General features: G+C 41.0%; 1 protein-coding gene across 5 annotated transcripts in view; it reads left to right on the plus strand.

Annotated features, from left to right (window-relative positions):
* The window catches only part of DOCK10 (dedicator of cytokinesis 10), a 197,727-nt gene that overhangs the window by 121,941 nt on the left and 54,325 nt on the right, over positions 1 to 21,461 (plus strand). For all 5 annotated transcript variants that reach the window (XM_066279139.1, XM_066279140.1, XM_066279142.1 and 2 more), the window contains exons 19-28: positions 192 to 284; positions 2,450 to 2,573; positions 2,765 to 2,886; positions 3,482 to 3,568; positions 6,273 to 6,365; positions 6,768 to 6,886; positions 9,240 to 9,309; positions 12,527 to 12,640; positions 15,721 to 15,792; positions 17,678 to 17,824. In XM_066279139.1, coding sequence (XP_066135236.1) covers positions 192 to 284; positions 2,450 to 2,573; positions 2,765 to 2,886; positions 3,482 to 3,568; positions 6,273 to 6,365; positions 6,768 to 6,886; positions 9,240 to 9,309; positions 12,527 to 12,640; positions 15,721 to 15,792; positions 17,678 to 17,824 — 1,041 coding nt within the window. The remainder of the gene's footprint in view (positions 1 to 191; positions 285 to 2,449; positions 2,574 to 2,764; positions 2,887 to 3,481; positions 3,569 to 6,272; positions 6,366 to 6,767; positions 6,887 to 9,239; positions 9,310 to 12,526; positions 12,641 to 15,720; positions 15,793 to 17,677; positions 17,825 to 21,461) is intronic.

Consider the following 21,461-nt stretch of genomic DNA (forward strand, 5'->3'; position numbering starts at 1 on the left):
ACGCCCATTGTATATGAAATAGGGAAGCAGGTCAAAGGAGTTCAAGGTCAGTTAGATGTCAGCTAAGCCTGGCAAGTTATCACGAAGTTCGTCTTCGTTCCAGGATGGGTAACTGAAGGACCGTGGCCCTTTTTGTGCTCAGGGATAATTTCAGACACTCATAATTGTTTGACTCATAATTTTTTAAACAGCGTATTTACGGAAAACCTGGAGGGCCCCTCTTCACCTCGGCCGCCTACACAGCAGTTCTGCACCACTCCCAGAATCCGGATTTCTCAGACGAGGTAAGGGTGGGGCCTCCACTCCTCCTGCAGCTCCTGAAGGGATGGGTGAGTGGGCCACACAGCACACAGTGACAGCACTCAGACTGAGGACCCGCCTTGCTAGACATTTGACCTAACCGAGGCTTAGAAATTACATTAATTAATAAATTGCTCCAAAAGTATGTTGCCAATTCTATTTGTTCAGTTTCTCAAAAAAAAATGTGATTTTTATTTTTGGTATCATTCTTGTCAAGTGAAACTAATTTAATTTTTAAAGATTATATTGGCTTTTACCAATTTCATATTAGAATGAAAAGAACAAAGGAATGGATAGAGTATGAGCCCGCACTGTTGTTTATAACCTGTGTGAATTTGAGTGACCTTGGACCCCCTCATCTCTAACTGTGGCATGGAACAGGACCCACCCTGGCCAACTCTCAAGTCTGTCTTATTACATGGATAAAAAGAGAAAATTTCATTCTATTGCATTGCTAGTCATTGTATGTTTGGAACTGTACATTGGCTGGTTTTTAAACCTGGTTAGTATAGTGGTATCCAAAGAAAATGTAAGTTTGCAAAGCATTATAGTTCAGGACTTCTCAGAATTACCTGGAAGGTTTATTAAAACACAGATTATGGGAAGCCACCCCAGACTTCTGGATTCCATGTCTGGAATGGCCCCTGAGAATTTGCGTTTCTAACGTAAATTTCCAGATGGTGATGATGTTACTGGGAGCGGGAACAGCACTTTGATAATCAGTGTGTTAAATTCTTTCCTGAACAATGTGAAAATGAATGACATAGGTAGATAAATGCACAGAGAACCTAATAAACAAGGTGGTAGGCAATTTGCATGGCTCTCTGTCACCTTATTGCTTGATTGGACTATTCTGGAAACTACGTTGTTGCTGGTATTGAATGTAATGCAGCTTACCTGCACGGGATCCTGGGATTCTGATGTGAAGTGGCGATCAGGAGACGTGGGTCCTTATCTCGGAAGATCTTATTACTGACCACGTTGTGATCTCAGTGACTCAAAGCCCACTAACATATCTCACCTTGGTTCCTATCTCTCTATCATCCCACTCAAAAGCCTACTGAGGGATTTAAATGGCAATGCATGTGACAGAGGTTTGGAAACTGTTCAGCACTAGCAAATGTAGAAGGTTTCAACACACTTCTTTATGGGAACATGGCGTATGCTTCTCATTCAATACATTCTTAACCAACATCGATTTGATTTCCGTTTATTCAGAAGCACTATAGCTTGACCTCTTCATAACATAGCTTTATTACTTAGTTAACACATCATATATATATATATCATATATAATATACTACATATATTTTTGTTGTTTTTTAAAAGAGATAGACTCTATGCTTAGTTTACATTATTCATTACTGACAAGGGATCTTATTAATATCTAGATTCTGATCCCATCTGTCTGGGGTAGTGTCTCAGATTCTGCATTTCTAATGAGCTCCCAAGTGATGCTCATACAACTGGCCCATACACATCCTTTGAGAGGCAAAGAATTACTGTCTTCTTATTTTGTGTCTTTTGATGATAGGTGCCTTGTTTACATTCAATATTTATGTCTGTGTGTGTGTTTAATCTGTACTATAATATAATAGCATAGAGCAGTGGTCCCCAACCTTTTTTGGGCCATGGGCTGGTTTAATGTCAGAAAATATTTTCACAGACCAGTCTTTAGGGTGGGTCAGATAAATGTATCACGTGACTGAGACAAACATCAAGAGTGAGTCTTAGATGAATGTAACAGAAGGAATCTGGTCATTTTTTAAAAATAAAACATCGCTCAGACTTAAATATAAATAAAACGGAAATAATGTAAGTTTTTTATTCTTTCTCTGCGGACCAGTACCAAATGGCCCATGGACAGTACCGGTCCGTGGCCCGAGGGTTGGAGACCACTGGCATAGAGTATCTAAGGAGACATACTATGTATCCTAATTTATCATCATCCACCACAGTAAAGAAGTAAAAATTTCAACATCTTAACACACTCCTGCTAGCAGGATGGGTATCGATTGAAAGTTAAATCAGTACTTTTAACAGTAATTATCAAACATAGACCTAAATTTCAGTTAAAGAGTTTTGTCTTGCCCTGACCCTGGGCAAATGATTTTAACCTCAGTCCAGCTATTACTTCTTTTCTTTGCAGGTGAAAATTGAGCTCCCCACACAACTCCATGAGAAACACCACATTCTGTTTTCTTTTTATCATGTCACTTGTGACATAAATGCAAAAGCCAATGCCAAAAAGAAGGAGGCTCTGGAAACACCAGGTACCGACGGGCACAATCTGAGATTGCTTTGCGTGTCCTCTGTGGGACATGAATTAGAGAGACTTTTAAAAGCTCTGATTTATTCTTCTTGGTGGTGGTTTTGTATTCAGAAATGACAAATAGTTTCCTTTCTCTCCCTCACCATGGAGGTCTGTACTCAAGAGTTTTCCCTTTGTTGTTCCTCTGTGCAGTTGGATATGCGTGGCTTCGTCTGATGAAACATGACCAACTGGCTTCTCAAGATTACAATATCCCAGTAGCCACGAGCCTGCCTCCTAACTACCTAAGCTTTCAAGATTCTGCAAGTGGAAAGGTATTGGATGATGTATAATTTAAAAGAAAAAAAAATACATGGGCTAAATGGCATGAGGTTATCTTCTTCCTTTCATTTAAATTAACCCGGCTTGACCTGTGGTGGCGCAGTGGATAAAGCGTAGACCTGGAAATGCTGAGGTCGCCGGTTCGAAACCCTGGGCTTGCCTGGTCAAGGCACATATGGGAGTTGATGCTTCCAGCTCCTCCCCCTTCTCTCTCTCTCTCTCTCTCTCTCTCTCTCTCTGTCTCTCTCTCCTCTCTCTCTCTCGCCCCCTCTCTCTCCTCTCTAAAAATGAATAAATAAATAAAAAATTAAAAAATATATCTTTAAATTAACCCAACCATGTAGTCACGCCTCCACTGTAGTTATGAATCAAGGACACCTAGAGTATTTCAGATACCTTGTTCACTTACTTTATGGCCAGGAGGTCTCATTCACCAATGTTGCTAAATGTATTTGCATCTTCTGTTTTCTATCTCTGCAGTCATCTGAAACTAATAGATCAGGATGTCAAACTGACATACACTGAATAACTTGTTTGTCTGTTTTCTCTCAAATCGCCACAGTGACAATGACAAACTCTCTTTTGCAGCACGGTGGGAGTGACATGAAATGGGTTGATGGTGGCAAACCGCTTTTCAAAGTATCAACGTTTGTTGTGTCAACGGTGAATTCTCAGGTGAGTGTGTCTGAAATGTCAGCATCTTCTCCAGCTCGTGGACTCATATAAGGTATCTCCTGCACTCACAGGAGGACAGCTCACCTTTTCACAAGGGTCAGAGGAGCTGGTGGTTGAAAAGGAAGAATCTTTGCGGCATAATTATCCCCAGAGGAGGTAGACTGTCCTAATCCATAAAAATCCAGGCACCAAAATACCAAAAATGTATTTGTCCAGGTGACACTTTATTTGGAAGATGGTTTGCTTCCACTGACAACACCCAAGTAAAATATAAATGTTAAAAATAAATACTTTGGACTTTTACCTCAAAACTAAGTCTGATTCCCAGTACGTAGCCAAGGCTCTCCTGATAGGGAGACCACGAGGCCGGCAGAACTGATTTTGATAACTGCCTTGGCCAATTTCTGGTTCAGAGACCCTGGACAAGTCTCTGTACCCCGCCCCCGCCCTCCCTATGTCCTCAGCGGGACGATGACAACAATAAAATCTCTCTACTTAAGAGTGTAATGATGGTCAAAGTGAGACACTACATATGAAAATATCTCCTGAACTAAAAAGTGTGATACAGATGTGATTATTTTCATTGTCGAGTTACCATAAACTCAGCCCTTCCACTGCAAGGTTTATTTTACCACCGTGTGAGGATGTTCATGGCACCAATTATAAACCACAAAGCAAATTAATGCAAATACCTGAAACATGTATTTCTCCTTCCTTAAATTCTGGGAGTATCTGCTTTCCGTTTTGATGCTTCATGCTTCTTTAAATCTAGCACATACGTGGTTGCTAAGAAAAATGAAATAATTTACGACCCACACGTAGACTGCATCAGAATTTCTCTCAGTAACCTCTGGTGTCTAAGCCAAATTTAATCCTCTTTCCGAATCCTATACCCATAACTTTTTAAAACAATCTTTTCCCTGATGCCATCAGCCCTGGGCAAGTCCCACAGAATGGTCATTCTCTACCGAATTCTGCTTTTCCATATCTCAGAGTGCCCGAGATGTTTTCCTCATTTCCGGCTGCCTTCCCAGGTCTCTCTGTGACTCACCACTGCTCAGCTTTCTCTACATCCACTTCCTCTGCCCGTGTTCTCATTGTCCTGGGGGCCACATTCATCTCTCTTTTACTGACCTCAGTTTCCAATACCCACGGCTCTCTCAGGGCTCTGACCCTCATCTGCCTGGTTACCTCTAAGACTCACCACTCCTTTGACACTCGGCCCTTCTGTAGCCAGGAGGGTAATCTCTCTCTCTCTCATTCTCTCTCTCTCTCTCTCTCTTTCTCTCCCCTTCTCCTGGTTAACTCCTACTCTTCCTTCAAATCTTGGCTCAAATGTCACTTCCTTAAAGAAGACCTCTTTGTTCACTGAACTTGAAGACATTCTGGGTTATCTTGTCTTACAACCCACATGGCGCCCTGTTTCCTGTGAAGCACATATCTGATTACCATCAAATAGGCATGTGTGGAACTGGTGTCAGGCCGCCTGTCTCCCTGGCATCACGGAAGGACCGCAGAGGGAGGGAGGTTTTCTTCACCTCCATTCTGTCCTCCATGACTGCCAAGGGCCTGGTGCATAGTCAGCTTTTAATCAATAACTGTCCAATAGAAGAACACATGAAATAAAACTAAAAATTTTACATACACACACACCCACACACACAAATCACACCCATCTGAGGGGAACCCAAACCACAGAGGCCCTTCTAGAATAGACGAACAACACACACCCAGAAAGTGGACTTTTCTAAAATGTTGTATCTCACTTCCCAATGGCATAACTGTGACCCCTACCCCTCAGCGCAAAACTTAGAGAATTTCCAAGATGTCACTCTCTTCGGGAAATTGCATTAAAAGGCATTCATTTGCTCAGGCTGCCATAGCAAAACACCACATACTGGGTGGCTTAAACAACAGAAATTTATTTGCTCACAGCTCTAGAGGCTAGAAGTCCAAGATCAAGGCTTTGGCGGAGTCGATTTCTTCTGAGACCTCTCTCCTTGGCTTTCTCGCTGTGTCCTTCTGAGGTGGAACGTGTCTGGTGTCCAAAATTACTCTTTTATAAGGACGTCAGTTATATTTGGACATCAGTTATATTTGGCCACCCCCACTGCCTCACTGTAACTTAATGACCTTCTTATACAGTCACATACTGCAGAACTGGGAGTTAGGGCATCCACATTCCGATTTGGGGGCACACACTTCAGTCCGTAACAGAGAGAGAGTCAGTGTTACCTCATGACGTTAGTGTGGACTCCTGATGTTTTCTGGCTTGTATATTTAAGTCTGAAAAGATTTCTGTGCATATTAGAACATCCCTGTGCATTTCTCATGTGTGCGAAGGAGTATGTAAGAAAAATTGGTAGAAGTCTATGGAAGAAGCAGGAGGAAGAAGATGGGGGGAGAAAAGGCAATTAAAGAAGAAAAGGTACAAAGCCAAGGAAAGTAATTCTCCAGCCACTGTTGTGTGGACAAGAAGGAAAGCAAACCTACGAAATGAAATACAGAAGAGAGTGAGCTTTGTACTTAGGTCACCTCAAGCCTTCCATGTGCCAGGACGTGTGGTGAAGATGGAAGGAAGCTCTGTCACTGCCCCCTGCACATTGAGGCTTCGGTCCTACAGACATGCTTGCTTCCCATCGCCGTGATTGTTACACAGTTTACGTGTCATCAGAAACAAACACTTTTCCTTTTGCTGTTTCAGGATCCGCACGTGAATGCCTTTTTCCGGCAGTGCCAAAAAAGAGAGAAAGACATGTCTCAGTCGCCTACCTCACATTTCATCCGCTCTTGCAAGGTAACATGACATGCGGATACTTTCGGTGGTCCTCAGGGGAGGTATGGACAGAAGAGACCTTTGTCATTTTCACTGTATAAACAACTAAGAGGTCATGATCATTGAAGAGGTCCAAATGCCTCATCAATTCAGAGAGTAAATGATTTTATTTCACAATTCCTTAACAGTCTGTGTTGACTAAAAGAACAAGCAAAGATCAGTTTCAAAATAAAAATAAAGCTGAGTGATTTTAAATTATCATCCTTGTCACATTACCCCCGTGCCTGCATGCCACACTAAATGCAATGAACACAAAGCGACATAAAGGGAGCTACAGTATTCATGATCAAGTTCTAAAGCACACCAGCAGAATGTGCTTTCAACTCAATCACTTCCCCATTGTTTCCTGTCAATTTACTACAGAACTTACTGAATGTGGAAAAGATTCACGCAATCATGAGCTTTCTGCCTATAATCCTGAATCAGCTGTTCAAGGTTTTGGTGCAGAGGGAAGAAGATGAAATAAGTACGACTGTGACCAGGTACCTCTAACTCTGCCTTAGGAGAGGAGATTTGATCCTCTGTGCTTGCACAGAACTTTTATTATAACTGAACACCTCCCCCCCTCCATTGTGTATGTTTGCATTTTGCTTGAATATGTGTCTCAAAATTAAGTATTTCTCTCTCTTGGTTTCTTACCTTCTAATCATCTATTGTTATCATTTGAGTAAAATGTTAGACCTCGATTTTAACTTTTTCTTTGTGACTTTTATTTGGAGGTAATTATAGATTCACATGAAGTCTTAAGAAATCACATAGAGAGGCCCTGGCCGGTTGGCTCAGTGGTAGAGCATCGGCCTGGCGTGCGGAAGTCCCGAGTTCAATTTCCAGCCGGGGCACACAGGAGAGGTGCCCATCTGCTTCTCCACCCCACCCCCTCTCCTTCCTCTCTGTCTCTTTCTTCCCCTCCCACAGCCGAGGCTCCATTGGAGCAAAAGATGGCCCGGGCGCTGGGGATGGCTCCTTGGCCTCTGCCCCAGGTGCTAGAGTGGCTCTGGTCGCGCAGAGCGACGCCCTGGATGGGCAGAGCATCGCCCCCTGGTGGGCGTGCCGGGTGGATCCCAGTCAGGCGCATGCAGGAGTCTGTCTGACTGCCTCCCCATTTCCAGCTTCAGAAAAATACAAAAAAAGAAAGAAAGAAAGAAAGAAATCACATAGAGAGATACCTTGTTCCTTTTAGCCAATTTGCCCAAAGGCAACATCTTGAAAAACTGTAGTACAGTAACGCTACCAGGCTATTGACATTGGTGGGATCAGGATACAGAACAGTTCGTCACCACAGGGATGGCTCCTTTTGCTCTTTTATAGTCCAAACTGCTTCCCTCTCATCCCACCCACTCTTCATCCCTGGTTACCACTAATCTGTTCTCCATCTCTAACAGTTTGTTATTTTAAGAATACACAATTCTTCATCTATATATCTACCGATTTATCTCTGTATCTATCTCTATGTAGATACAATGTAGATACAGATATATAGAATCACACAGTATGATAGTATGTAACCTTTGGGGATTATTTTTGCACTCAGAATAATTCTCTGAGCCATCCAGGCTATTACATCTATCCATAGTTCCTTCCTTCTCAGTTCTGAGTACTGTTTCATACCACAGTATGTTAAACAAGTCACCTGCTGAATGAATCTGTTTCCAGTTTGGGATAGATCTGGGGAAGCATAAGTTCTCATGTCTCTGAGAGAAACGCCAGTGTAATTGCTGGGTTGTATGAGAGCTGTGTGTGTACTTTTTAAGAAAATGTTAAAGTGTGTTCCACAGAAGCTGTGTCATTTCACATTCCCAAAAAATCTTTTAGTTTTTTAAAAAATATTCAATTTTCCTTAAGCTATTGTCACTTGAAGTTTGTCTATACTGTACATTCTTCCCATATAACTAATCTGTCTGGTGACATGAGCAACCACAATTTCTTCGTGGAGGTTGTGTTTTAAATCAATTATTGAATCATAGATTACTAATGTTCATTTTTTTAAAAATTAGTCACAGCATTCCAGAATTACTCTTGGCCTTGAAATGGTTCCAGCCCCTTTTGAGCTCATAGGTATATATATTATTACCACTATTCAGGATTTGAGTCTTGAGCCTTGTTTTGAAAGTGGATCCCTGAAGCTCTGGAAGATTAAGGTCTCTCTAACAATTCCACAACTAGTCACTTCTGGACCCAGATTAAAAGTCCGCAACTGTGTCTTCATTGGATGCTCTTTTCAGCATGAGTATGTGGGTTTGTGCTGACAAGATTCCTAAATACTTCAAATGATAGATCTGGTAAAATTCCAAGCTATTGTTAACCACTGTGGCCATGGAGTAACTGGGGGGTATTCATGCGGAAATATCAACTCATACCCCCACTGCCAGCTAAGGAAGGGAAGAAAAAAGACCCTGCATCTTAACCTAATTACTTTTTCCAAAAGCATATACATATATTGCCTCTAGGTTGGAAGGGAAGCACTTTTAAAAAGGAATATGATAATTACTTCAAGGTTAAAGATCTTAAGTTTTAATCAGGTACTAAAAATGATTCCTTTTCCAAGAAGACAGTGTCAGCAGACGTGCAGACCATACTAGCACGTGCAACTGGGGCAACACTGAGACATTATTTATGTCCAGTGTTTAGAGATTTCAAGGTTGGAGATGGTTAGCAGGTAATATAGATAATAAATGCTCAGTGTTGGGGGATAAGGGGGACCAAGCCGAGTCTGAAATTGATTCATTCATTTATTCAGTAACTGTTAAGTACCCAATTTTCAAGCACTCCAGTGACCAACCTGATAGCATTTTCGGCCTTCTCCAGAAAGGCCACTGAACAGCTTTATTTTTCCAGGGTTCTGACCAACGTCGTGGCCAAGTGTCATGAAGAACAGCTGGACCACTTCGTCCAATCATACATTAAGGTATGAAATCACTGCTTGGACATTGGTCATGTGCCCCTTGTGCTGTGTGGCCTGTCTCATTTCCTGTCTACAATAAGTGGCAAGTTTTGTGCTTTAGCTGGAAGGTGCCCACCACAGTAACATCAAGCATTCCTCTTAGCTACTAGAATTCCTTCTCTTTGCATTGATGGGCTAGCTGTATCGTTTGAATGTATAAATATGTAAAAACGTGTATGTGAGCAAGTGACTATTTATATGGGGAGAAAAAGCAAAGGAGGAGCTGAAGGAGATAGTTAATGCCCTGTCCTATAGAAGTCGCTATTGCAATGAATGAAATTCCCGTACAAATGTAAGGAAGACTTTTCCTGTTGGTTTGTTGAATGCTCTGTGTTTTCTCTGTAATGTTTTCTTAGCCTTTCTTATTGTTTTCTCAGGCATTATTTCATTCCCCCAGTTACTGTCTATTTGTACCTGCTTCTGGTATGTTAAGTCCTTTATCCTCTGGCATGAACCACGAGCCCATTTCATCATCTGTGCACTGCTTTCAGTGTCCTTTGTCACGTTTCCAGTCTCATTTCCAGTTGGCCAGTGAATTAATGCCCGTGAACTTGCGATGATGTTTGTACATTATAGTTCCTACCTGATTGTCACCTTCTTGATGAAAAAAAGAAAAAAAGAACCTACCCAGAGATAAACAAGAGTACCTTAGTTCACTTTTAGATGCATAGAGAACCTAAAGTTCTACTTTTTCTGTGCATGGATGAAATCTTTTTGAGACACAGATCTTTTTAATTAAAACAATATACTCACTAATACCTATGGCTAGACATATACCCATATATGTTAGATGTCCAGAGAGGTAACTAGAAAAGAATTTTGTTTTATTTTTGTGCTAGAAACTTTCTTTTTAAAAATAGCCCATATGCCAAAAATAGTCGCATGATCATTTCCCTTTGGTCTAATCTTGCCCAGTGAGAACTATGCTTCATTTGCAGAAAAGCAGATTCAACTAGAGATGCCTTTTTAGTTTGCTCTCTGTTTAAGACGGAGTCTTTGCCTATTTTATAAAGTACTGATGAATTTACAGTCAACAGAACTGCCTATAGAACTTTCACCGCCTCAGTGCTTACCTCAGTTTCCCATTCCACTCTCAAAAGAGGCTTAGACCAAAAAAAAAAAAAAAAAGAACAAAAAAAACCCCTCCAGGAAGTCCTCTCCATTTCAACACGAGTATTACATACCTTGCTCCAACAGAATCATTAAAAATGATGTTAAGAACCCATTGTTGTTTTGACATTTTTGTGCCGGTCAAGCCTAGATCTTCTGAAAACCTTACTGTGAGGTCCCAGTTTCCCTGTGTGACACTCTTGGAGAGGTAGAATAGAAATGCATCCTGAGATGATCTTTATTTTTAACCAAGATGTTTGAAAGATCCCAATGAGATCATCTGATTTTGTAATCCAGCAGAATGCTGACTTAGCGTTCTCTGAGGGGGTTCAAATCCAGAATTCCACCTAGGTGGAATTTCAATCTGATAACAAGGTTTTTTGTAACACATTTTGATAAATCTAAAACACATGCAGCCTAACAAATATAACCGTAACTGGAATTTTAGTCTGAGAAGAGTGCTACACTAGCCAAGGGAAACTAGATGCTAGTTAAGGTTAAATAGTGAGCTGGAGCAGTCAGCCCCTCTGGACTCCACTTTCCTCCCCTATGAGTTGGGATGGCGCGGCTCAGAGAGACATCAGCTCGACGGGTCTGTGTGGACACCCGTTCTAGCACAATAGTTGACAGTCTGGCCTTGACCAAATAGTCTGATTTTTTGCTTTTGGTGGGAAAAGTTATTATTTAACATATCACTAGATATTAAGCCCTACAGGTAGGTGTATAATGAAAACTGTTGGGCTGGTATTATACATGCTGTGATGTCCTTGAGAGATGTGATAGTCAATGCAATGAATATTTATTCAGAAGCGAACTAAACACCATTTCAAGTTCAGTGGTGCTAAATGCTGCTAACTCACCCCATTTACAAATATCCAACACACACACACACACGCACGCACGCACGCACACACATATACCATGTTTTTTTCAAAATTGCATGTCTAAAGTTAGTCTGATGAAATGCCATGTTTCACAGAAACTCATGGCACTAACATGTTCTAGCCAAAATTTTACAGTAAGAATATTATAGAGCTAGTTGTAATGTCCTTGGGGCTAAATAATTGTGCAAGGTCCTAGGCAGTTCTGACATTATCCTCACATGAGTCAGAATCCACGAGTGGGGAAATCACATTACTCTGTAGCTAGTTTCTCGCGTCACTTAGCTTTGTCTTTCTCTTCTGGGACGAGCTCGGAGAAGCCAGGCCCCCTCAGGACAACTGAACTGTCGATGAACTAGGAAGTTCAAACAGATAGTTACGGGTGTATGTGCCTCTGCTTTGACTCTCTTGCCTGCCTTCACTCTTGATTATAACGGAGTCTGAATTGTGAATATTCTGAAGAAATGATCTCCCTAGGAGCAAACCCAACTCATAAGTAAAATATATATTATAATTCAGCCATACACAATTTATGTTTGAAAAAGATGTGCAAAAATTGATGCTGATTTCCTTTAAATGAATGAAGAAATACTAAAAACTAAAACCATTACAGGCACTCAGAGGTGTGTGTCAGACCAGTCTTCTGAGAAATAAGAAAGTGAGCAGCATGTGTTATCTTACTGACAGCCAATATTCATGACCCTCTGATAGCTGTGTCTAAGCATGAGATGGCAGACCCTGGGCGTGTGGGGCGCTCACTCCTGACTTCTGGAAGGCACCTGCTTCCCCACTTGGCTATTTGAGTGGGTGCTCTACCCTTTCAGGATGAAGAAATGCTACCATGCCACCTGTTACCAGTGGAAGGAAGGAGAAGGGGAAATGTGTCCTAAGTAGGTGGGTCAAAGCCCTCCATGTTTCCTTGAACCTGCTAAATTGCTCTCTGACTCTTTCTTTTGATTTCTACACAAAGAGTTACAAGGAGAGCTTAGGTGAGCCAGGCCCTGCCTGTGCAAAGCCCTAAATAGGAACAGGTGTGTACCACTCTTATCACTGGGCCTTCATTTATTTCATGACAAAATCAGGCATGAACAGATAACTTTGAGTTATGAGTTATCCATGCAACATAATTTTTGAAGAATTGTTTTTCTTAAAATCATTTTACTCATTGTACTTTTTTGGACTTTCTTCAGTTTGTGTTCAAGACCAGGGCATGCAAGGAGAGAACGATACATGAAGAACTGGCTAAAAATGTGACTGGTCTTTTGAAATCAAATGACACAACAACAGTTAAACAGGTCCTGAAGGTAAGGAGTTTAAAGATGATCCTTTCATTGTTAGTGTGAGGTTCATTCTCATTCCTGGAAGGCCGTAGACTCCACTGATTTTCACAAATCATGTCTCTTATAGTTTCTAGCATATGTTTCATACTGAAACTGTAGCATATAAAAATATTAGTCAAGAGAGATGTAAGTCAGCAAAACAGATCACCTTAAGTAGAATGGGCTCATTTGGCCTAAATACAGAATAAATGCCTATGAAGAGTTACCTAAAACACTGAAAAAATTTTAAGTGTGGCAAATGTAAAGTTTGTTGTGGGTATTAGGCTCAGTAAGAGGAAATATACCAACAAAAGGATTAATGATATATTAATGAATATATGGACAACAGAGAGGGAGCCAGGAAACAGCCACTCTTTGACCCCAAAAGTTGAAACGCATAGAGAAGAGATGGCAGAAAGTTTATGAAAAGACAACTCTAAATCAAGACAGAAGAGTGAACTTAGTCCCCAGCTTAATTAATTATCTATCATGACTTGACAGATGGATAATTGATTAGGAAGCAATGAGAAAGAGAAGGCAGGATCAATAAGCATCAACATGAGTTCACTAAAATCAAATTATCCTGAGCCAAGCAACTTGTTTAAATTAACCTTACGAGCATATTTATTTAGTTAATTCAACAAATACGGGTTTTAGTGTCTACCATATAGCACGCACCATCTTTGGCACTTGGCAAGCAACAGAGAATAGAAGATCTCCACCATTGGGGAGCTGACATTCTACTGGGAAATAAAAACAGTCAACTGAAGACACCATAACGAAGTGAAATAAGTCATGCATTAGAAGGTGTCAAGCAGATAATGGGCATTGGGAACACTGAGGGTGCAGGGTGGGGCTTGCAGTTTTAAACAGAATAGTCAGGATTTCACAAATCTTGTCAACCCAGTAAATTAAAAATATAAAGTAATAATAATAATAAAGAATGGTCAGGATAGAGCTCACAGAGAAGATAGTACTTGAACAAAAAAATGGGAAGGGGCTGTACCCGTCTCAATCAATCTGAGGACTATGAACTCAGAAGTTCTTAGCATCATGGTTTTGTCAGTCTAAAATTGGTTATAATCCAAATGCCTGTCAACAGTAAAGCATATAAGTACATTATCACTAGTGAGGTGATGTCACAATGATATGGGACCCTCAGCTGTGTGATTCAACATAAACAAACCTCAAAACAGAATTTGTCAAATGAAAAGAAAAAGCAATCACAGGCGAATACACACAGGATGATTGCGTTTATAAGAAATGCAATAGCGCTTGACCAGGCAGTGGTGCAGTGGATGGAGTGTCGGACTGGGATGCGGAGGAACCAGGTTCGAGACCCCAAGATCGCCAGCTTGAGCGCAGGCTCATCTGGTTTGAGCAAGCTCACCAGCTTGGACCCAAGGTCACTGGCTCAAGCAAGGGGATACTCAGTCTGCTGAAGGTCCACAGTCAAGGCACATATGGGAAAGCAATCAATGAACAACTAAGGTGCCACAATGAAGAATTGATGTTTCTCATCTCTCTCCGTTCCTGTCTGTCCCTCTTACTGACTCTGTCTCTGTCCCTATAAAAAAAAAATGCAGTGGCAAACAATACTAAAGGTATTGCTTCAGTGTATAATATTGGCAGCAAAACTATGAAGTTAAGCAAGGAAACGGCTAGCACAGAATTCAGAATTGTTTGCGGCGGAGGAGAGGGGAAAGAAAGAAGAGGAGGGGGTGCCTTAAAATGCTACATATGCACCAGCACTTTTTGGATCTGGGATAAATATCACCCTTTCACCTTTAGACCCAAGAAAAAAAGACCTCCTTCCTGGCACAGGTGTTGGCCTTCTCGAACTGCACCCCTCCCCATCAGGACATGGGTGAGAGTAGCCAAGAGAAATGCTCACTGAGAGCTCCTCCCGCCCCTCGTGAATCTCTGAGGGTCCCCCCAGCTCCAGCGTCATGGGCCTACTCAGACTTCCTTGCTAAGTCCATCCTCCACAGGGAACGTCTTCATGCCTCAGCGCAGCCTTCGAGCCCATTTGCAGTGGAAGGGAGGAGCTAGTTTGTGGACAGCACTCAGATGTGCATGCTGGGCGGTCACACGTGGACCAGGCCGTTGCAGTGCAGGACAGAGCCTTGGGTGACAAGAGGGGTAGGCCAGGGTTTTTCCTTCCCCAGGGCCCCACACTCTGGTACAGCATTCCAAGTTGTCATGGAGTTATATTTGTCAAAGTACGATGCTACGATGATCAAACAGATTTGTTTGTTTGTTTGTTTTTTGTATTTTTCTGAAGTTGGAAATGGGGAGGCAGTCAGACAGACTTCCACATGTGCCCAACCGGGATCCACCTGGCATGCCCACCAGGGGACGATGCTCTGCCCATCTGGGGCATTGCTCCTTTGCAATAAGAGCCATTCTAGTGCCTGAGGCAAAGGCCATAGAGCCACCCCAGCGCCCGGGCCAACTTTGCTCCAATGGAGCCCCAGCTGCAGGAGGGGAAGAGAGAGACAGAGAGGAAGGAGAGGGGGAGGGCTGGAGAAGCAGGTGGGCGCTTCTCCTGTGTGCCCTGGCCGGGAATCAAACTCGGGACTCCTGCACGCCAGGCCGATGCTCTACCACTGAGCGAACCAACCAGGGCCTCAAACAGATTTTATGTAATACTTTGTCAGCACGACTTCAACCTTTTAGATATTTAGACATGTGGCTTCCATTTTTAATCTTACCTCGAGCCCTGGAAATGTTAGGGGCAGGCCTGATGTGATATATTTTAACACAAGGTTTTTGGTTTTGTTTAGATAAGTGTAACAGATAGAACATCATAAATAGATATCTCATAGGATTACTCCTTAATTAGCCACATCAAGAAAAGTGGTAACTTCTTTTAGCTTGAGCCTTCTTTGAAAGGAAGGGGAAACTGATATGTCGCCATTTGCTTTTTACTGTTAGAACTTGGATAAAGATCAGCCTAACACCGTGGGGAATGTATCATTTCTATTACAAATGATAAAGAACAGAATGAACATTATTTCACCATAGGATAATGAATGTCTTCCTGGCTCTTCTTTTCCTAACAGCACTCCTGGTTCTTCTTCGCCATTATCCTAAAATCAATGGCACAGCACCTGATTGACACAAATAAAATTCAGGTAGGATCCTAAGTAATGCTGTACTCCCCAACACGTATGCCAACGGACGTGCGGTCAGTAGTTCCATTATTGTTTGCTCTGTAAACCTTAGTGGTGGGTGTGCACTGCCTTTTAAGTGGGAGCAGTGATTGGGTGCCACACTTGATGCTCCGTGGTTTCGTTCCTGCAGCCCACAAGGATGGGGACTCAGAATTTTACAGCTACATGGCTCAGCCTAACAGTGATTTTTGTGTTTCTATCTATAGTGAAAATGGAAGCCTAATTTTAAAAGCTAACTGGTGAAGATGAATGAATCTTACTGATCTCATGCCACAGAGCTGTGTAAATTCGCAAGCTAGGGACTCAGAAGGAACCCTAGCAGCCGGGAACTTCCCCCTCATGTGCAGGAGTTTAGAAAGGAAGAGCGGGCCCCTGGACCCGAGAGTGGTCTGCAGGGACCCACGGAGTTTTATTCAATGTATTCTATGTCATCTCACAGCCAAGCCATTGAACATTTTGTGGCAAAAATCTCTTGACTCTGAGGTCCAAGTACCACCGGCCATGGCAGATGCTGTACAAACTTTCAGCTATGAGTAGGGTCTGAGGATCTGACATAAAACATGGTGATTAAAAAATCTGCAAAGAGTGAATAATCTAAATGTTCTCACCAATAAAAAGAAAAAGGATAAATATATGAGGTGATGGACATGTTAATTAACATGATGAGAGGAATTCTTTCACAATTTCACACTGCATATAAGCATCAAAATATCATGATGCACATTTACTTTATTTATTTATTTTCCAAGTGAGAGGAGGCGAGATAGACAGACTCCCACATGCGCCTCAACCAGGGTTTTCCCAACAACCCTATCTGGGGCCGATGATCTGCCCATCTGGGTTTATGCTCCCAACCAAGCTATTTTTAGTGCCTGAGGCAGAAGCTCCACGGAGTCATCCTCAGCACCCCAAGCTGATGTGTTTAAACCAATCAAGCCACTGGCTGCAGGAGGGTAAGAGAGAGGGGGGGGAGGGGGAGGGGTGGAAAGCAGATGGTCTTTTCTCCTGTGTGCTCTGACCAGGAATCGAACCCAGGACATTCACATACTGGGCCAACACTCTACTGCTGAGCAAACAGGCCCAGGCCATGATGTACGCTTCAAATATCTTATAATTGTATATGTCAATTATAGCACAGTAAAGCTGAAAAAAAATTTTTTAAAAGACTAGCTGGAATTCTTATTAGAGAGCATTTCAAGCCAATATTTGTATGCATTCAGTTATTTATTCATTGATTTCTTATAGTTGTTTATTAGGGGATTTCTAGTTTAAAAACTCAAAGTAATTGATTTTAACTAAACAGAACTATATGTCAAAGATAATCTAGAATAATATTTATTAATCCATTAATAGTATTTATTTCCAGAAAGAGAAAGAGTGGAATTAAAATGTGAGAGGTAATATAGTTAATAATATTATATTAACTATGAATGGTGCCCAGTTTGGGGAGGGATCATCTTGTAAGTTATATACATGTCTCGCCACCATCCTGTATACCTGAAACTAATATGATATTGCATGTCAAATGTAATTGGAAAAAAAAAAGATGTAAGGAGTCATAAAAAAAGTTACATTGTTTTAATAGTTTGAAATTAGTATATATTATAATTTACTGTTTTAGTGAAAAATTTAAAATTTTATTGGCCAAAATAGAAGAAAACATTAAGTGGAGATGATGGAAATTGTGTCCTTAAGATTAAAAGGGCTTTTATTTTATTGTCGCATTCGAGTTTTACAAAGGACTCTTTGATGATATATAAAATGAAATAACTCTTTCAGTTTCCTCTTCTGCAGGCTTAGTATTTCACACGCTCCATTATAAAGAAATGATCTATTCTTTCCTTAGCTTTCTCGGGCTCAGAGATTTTCTGAATCTTACCAAAATGAATTGGACAATCTTGTAATGGCCCTAGCTGATCACGTGATTTGGAAACACAAAGATGCCTTTGAAGAAACAAAAAGGGCCAATCACAGCGTTGCCAGATTTCTTAAGGTACAGTCATGTGAGATCACAGTTCCATTCAAGCCACTAGGCCAGGCATGGCCAACAGTTTTTACCCCCGGGGCCAGATTAGAAAGAAAACTTTTTTCACGGGCCAGAAGAAATATTAAAATTAAAAAATGTTAAATACAAAAACGATTCGTTTAAGTAAACAAATTTTATTATGTAATTTGTTTATGAATAAATGTTAGTGAGTGAAAAATTAATATGCAATATTATTTTAATAAAAATATAATTATATACTGTATAAATATCCAAACTGTATCGCAATCAATCAAAACAATATTTAATTAATAGAATGAGCTTGAACGGGTCATATTGCAAATAAAACAATTATTTCGTTTTACAAACAGCCTGAACACATTTTCAGTTATCAACTGCAGCTATTGTCTATGCTACAATGGCACTTGATTCAGCACACTTGACCACAAAAATAACGAATTGTTTGACCTTGGGTGCACACTGGTAAACTCTGCCTAGAAGAATGTGGGTTTCACATTGCCGCTAAATGTCAAACAGTTCATATCAAGTACAGATGAGTACAAAAGTTATAAATCTTTATAATGGATTTTTTTTTAAATAAAGAAGTATCACGAATCCATTTGACCAATTATTGGAAGTTAACCCTAGATTAGTCACACACGCAGAATTCTTTTCCGCGTATCACTATCTTCTTAAATATCTCGATTTCCAATAATCAAAGATGCTTCTGCTTCTGAGTAGCTGAGATTTTAAAGTAGTGGAGAATGTTAAAAATTTAATCGTGGGCCACATAAACTCATTACGCGGGCTGGATAGGGCCCACGGGCCATATGTTGGCCATGTCTGCCCTAGGCTAATGGACGCAAGATAGTCTCAATGTTAATTCATTTATAACTTCATTTATGACAAGTAGTCACATCTGACACTGTTCAGTGAATACTTTTACCCATATATCTTTCCTGCTTGAAATACTTTTATAGTGGTTTTTTTTCCCAATCTGGAGCCTTAGTTGGTCTTTTAATTCGATCTAAGTTCTTTTTTAATGTCTGAAGCACTACTTCAAATTATATACCCTATTTGTTTTTATCTTAAAGTTATTTTTTTTTTCATCATTGTGCCTCTTACCTTTGCTTTTATCTTACTTACAGAAAGAGAAATAGATGGTCAGGGAAAGTGGGAAGAGGATAAAGGAGAAAAAAATTACTCTAGTTTTCTACTACATTTCAAGACCTGTGGGAATCAAGCTTATTGCTACACTCCATAGTTCACGTGAAGTGCTTTTCAAAAAAGGAAATTTGGAAAAAGTGATATACTGTTATATATCTAAAAACATCTACAATGTTCTTACCTACATTGTGAAATATGATGGATAAGCAACTCTTTAAAAAAAAAAAAAGACACTTTATCTACTCTCTTTGGTTTAAATGCTCTGAATTAATGGAATAAATTTATGTTTTCCTGGGAGCTTATTTATGCAAAGTTTGATGCTGGTGGTGTTTGTCTAACACGGGGGGCAAATAAGAAATGTCCAAGATGAGAAAAGACAAGATGAAGTAAAAGGCAAGTGGTGGGTGGCACCAGTGGTTCTGTGAACCCGGCAGAGAAAGAGCACCAATCGCAACAGATAAACAAATCTGGTCTATAAAGTACGGAGATCACACAGGCTGCACATTGAAAACGATACTTACCCTATTCCCCCAGGTAGAAGACATACGTTGTTCCGAAAACTTGGGGTATAAAAACTGGGTGCGTCTTATACAGTGGTTGTCGATTTTGTTACTTGCATTTCCCGCTTTTTCAAGCTTGTTTTTGTGCTTATTGTTGTAGGTGAATAAAACTGGAGTTCAATAACTTTATGCAATACATTTTTTCTTCAAATTTCAGGCCCCAACATTAAGGTGCATCTTATACATGGGAGCGTCTTGTCCATGGGGAAATACAGCATATGTGAAACATTAGCTTAATGTGTCGCACATTATAAAAGCCCAGAGTACACACATTGTTTTCAAATTTTTGTTTTAATAACATTTGACAAAAAAAAAACAACTTATTTTAAAAACTTTGTAAATTTTATCAGATGAATTATTTGAATTAGGAGAGAAAATGGGGAAAGGAGAGAAAGTGATTTTTTTTTAATGTAAAGTTGAATTTATTCATTTGGCACAATGCCAATGAATTGGTGAACTTTGAGCTTTTAGCTGCTCAATGTTGCACATTCCCGACATTGGCATTATAAGTTTCTTATATTCCCAGAAATCTATTAATGGTTATTTACTCATTTGGGGCTTCCAATGACTTCTACCTCTTTCAGTTATGTAATTATATGTGAATGATCAAATTCTACAAATTAGTTGTCATTGGAGTTTAACAAATGAAATGTAATACCATAGTTGTGCCAAGATCTTTTTCCAAGAACGGAGAAAGCATTATATCTGGTGTGAGCATATAAAAAATGTCCCAGCTTAGAATGTGCCAAAGCCTGCTGTAAATTCTTTTCTATTAGTGTAAAAGGTTAATATAAATTAGTTGAATATGAAAGCAGAGAGGTCTCTTGAGGCCTCACCAATGGTCAGAAGAGGCTGCACCTGTGGTTGAGAAGATGCCAGGAAGGACCAGACACCAGGGACCCACGGCAGGAGAGACACGCTGGATGAAGCTGGAGCTGCAGGATTGCTCTCTGCAGGGAGAAAACAAACTGCTGGTCTCGTATCTTGGGAATGACCTTCTTTCCATTCACTGCCCTTTGCAAATGACCCCCTTTCCATTCACTGTCCCTTGCAAAGAGGGTGGCAGGTTCACCATATAGAAGGTGCTTCTCCAACCTCGAGAACCCCAAAGTGGGTTTCTCTAGATCCCCGTCTCCTCCATTCACGGATGCTGGAGCTTGGCTTCCTTCAAAACCCCACAGGTCTGCTCTCCAGAGGAGCCCCAGTCCCCCCTGGAAGGCCGTGCTTGCCACTGCTCTGGGTCAGTGACAAGATCACCAAGCCCTGCGCTTTCCAGTCAAAGGGCCCTGGCGTCCTCACCAAAGACATCCTCAGGTTTCTGTTTCTCCTCTTCCTTGAGGAGTTTCTGAATCTAGAGCTTACAGTTGTACTGAATGGCCTTCCTCTCTCTGGAAGGGGAGACCCAAGCCTCTCCCAGCAGAAGGGAGATGGACAGGTCTTTGGAGAGAGCTCCCTCCTGGAGATATTTCAAAGGTAACCGCATTGGGACTTTCTCCTACACATGGCGAGCCTGGCAGGCTCTGACCCAGCTGCTGGGAGCCTGCCTAGTGCAGGAGAGTCAAAAGGGCCTCTTCTCCTCCCCTCCTGCCCTTATGACTCTGTATCCTCGGAGCCTGTGGTTATCTATACTCAGGTGTCCACCCCTCCCCGCTGTTCTTCCGGAAGATGAGAAGAGGCATTGAAAGAACTTAAATTCATATTAACAATGAAGATATACATGAGGCAAAATACTCCACAGAAAAACACTCCACAAGGAAAAGAGGAAAAGAGAGGGAAAATAAAACAAAAATACAAATGACAACCGATAGAAGAAATGGAGACAATAGCTCTTGTTTACACACAGGCATATTTCAACAGGAGACTTTCTACTTGGTATATTATGTGTAGAAAGGTTTTATAACCAGTCCTTCCTGAGACAA

Source organism: Saccopteryx bilineata, chromosome 5, assembly GCF_036850765.1.
Source record: "Saccopteryx bilineata isolate mSacBil1 chromosome 5, mSacBil1_pri_phased_curated, whole genome shotgun sequence".
Taxonomy (NCBI): domain Eukaryota; kingdom Metazoa; phylum Chordata; class Mammalia; order Chiroptera; family Emballonuridae; genus Saccopteryx; species Saccopteryx bilineata.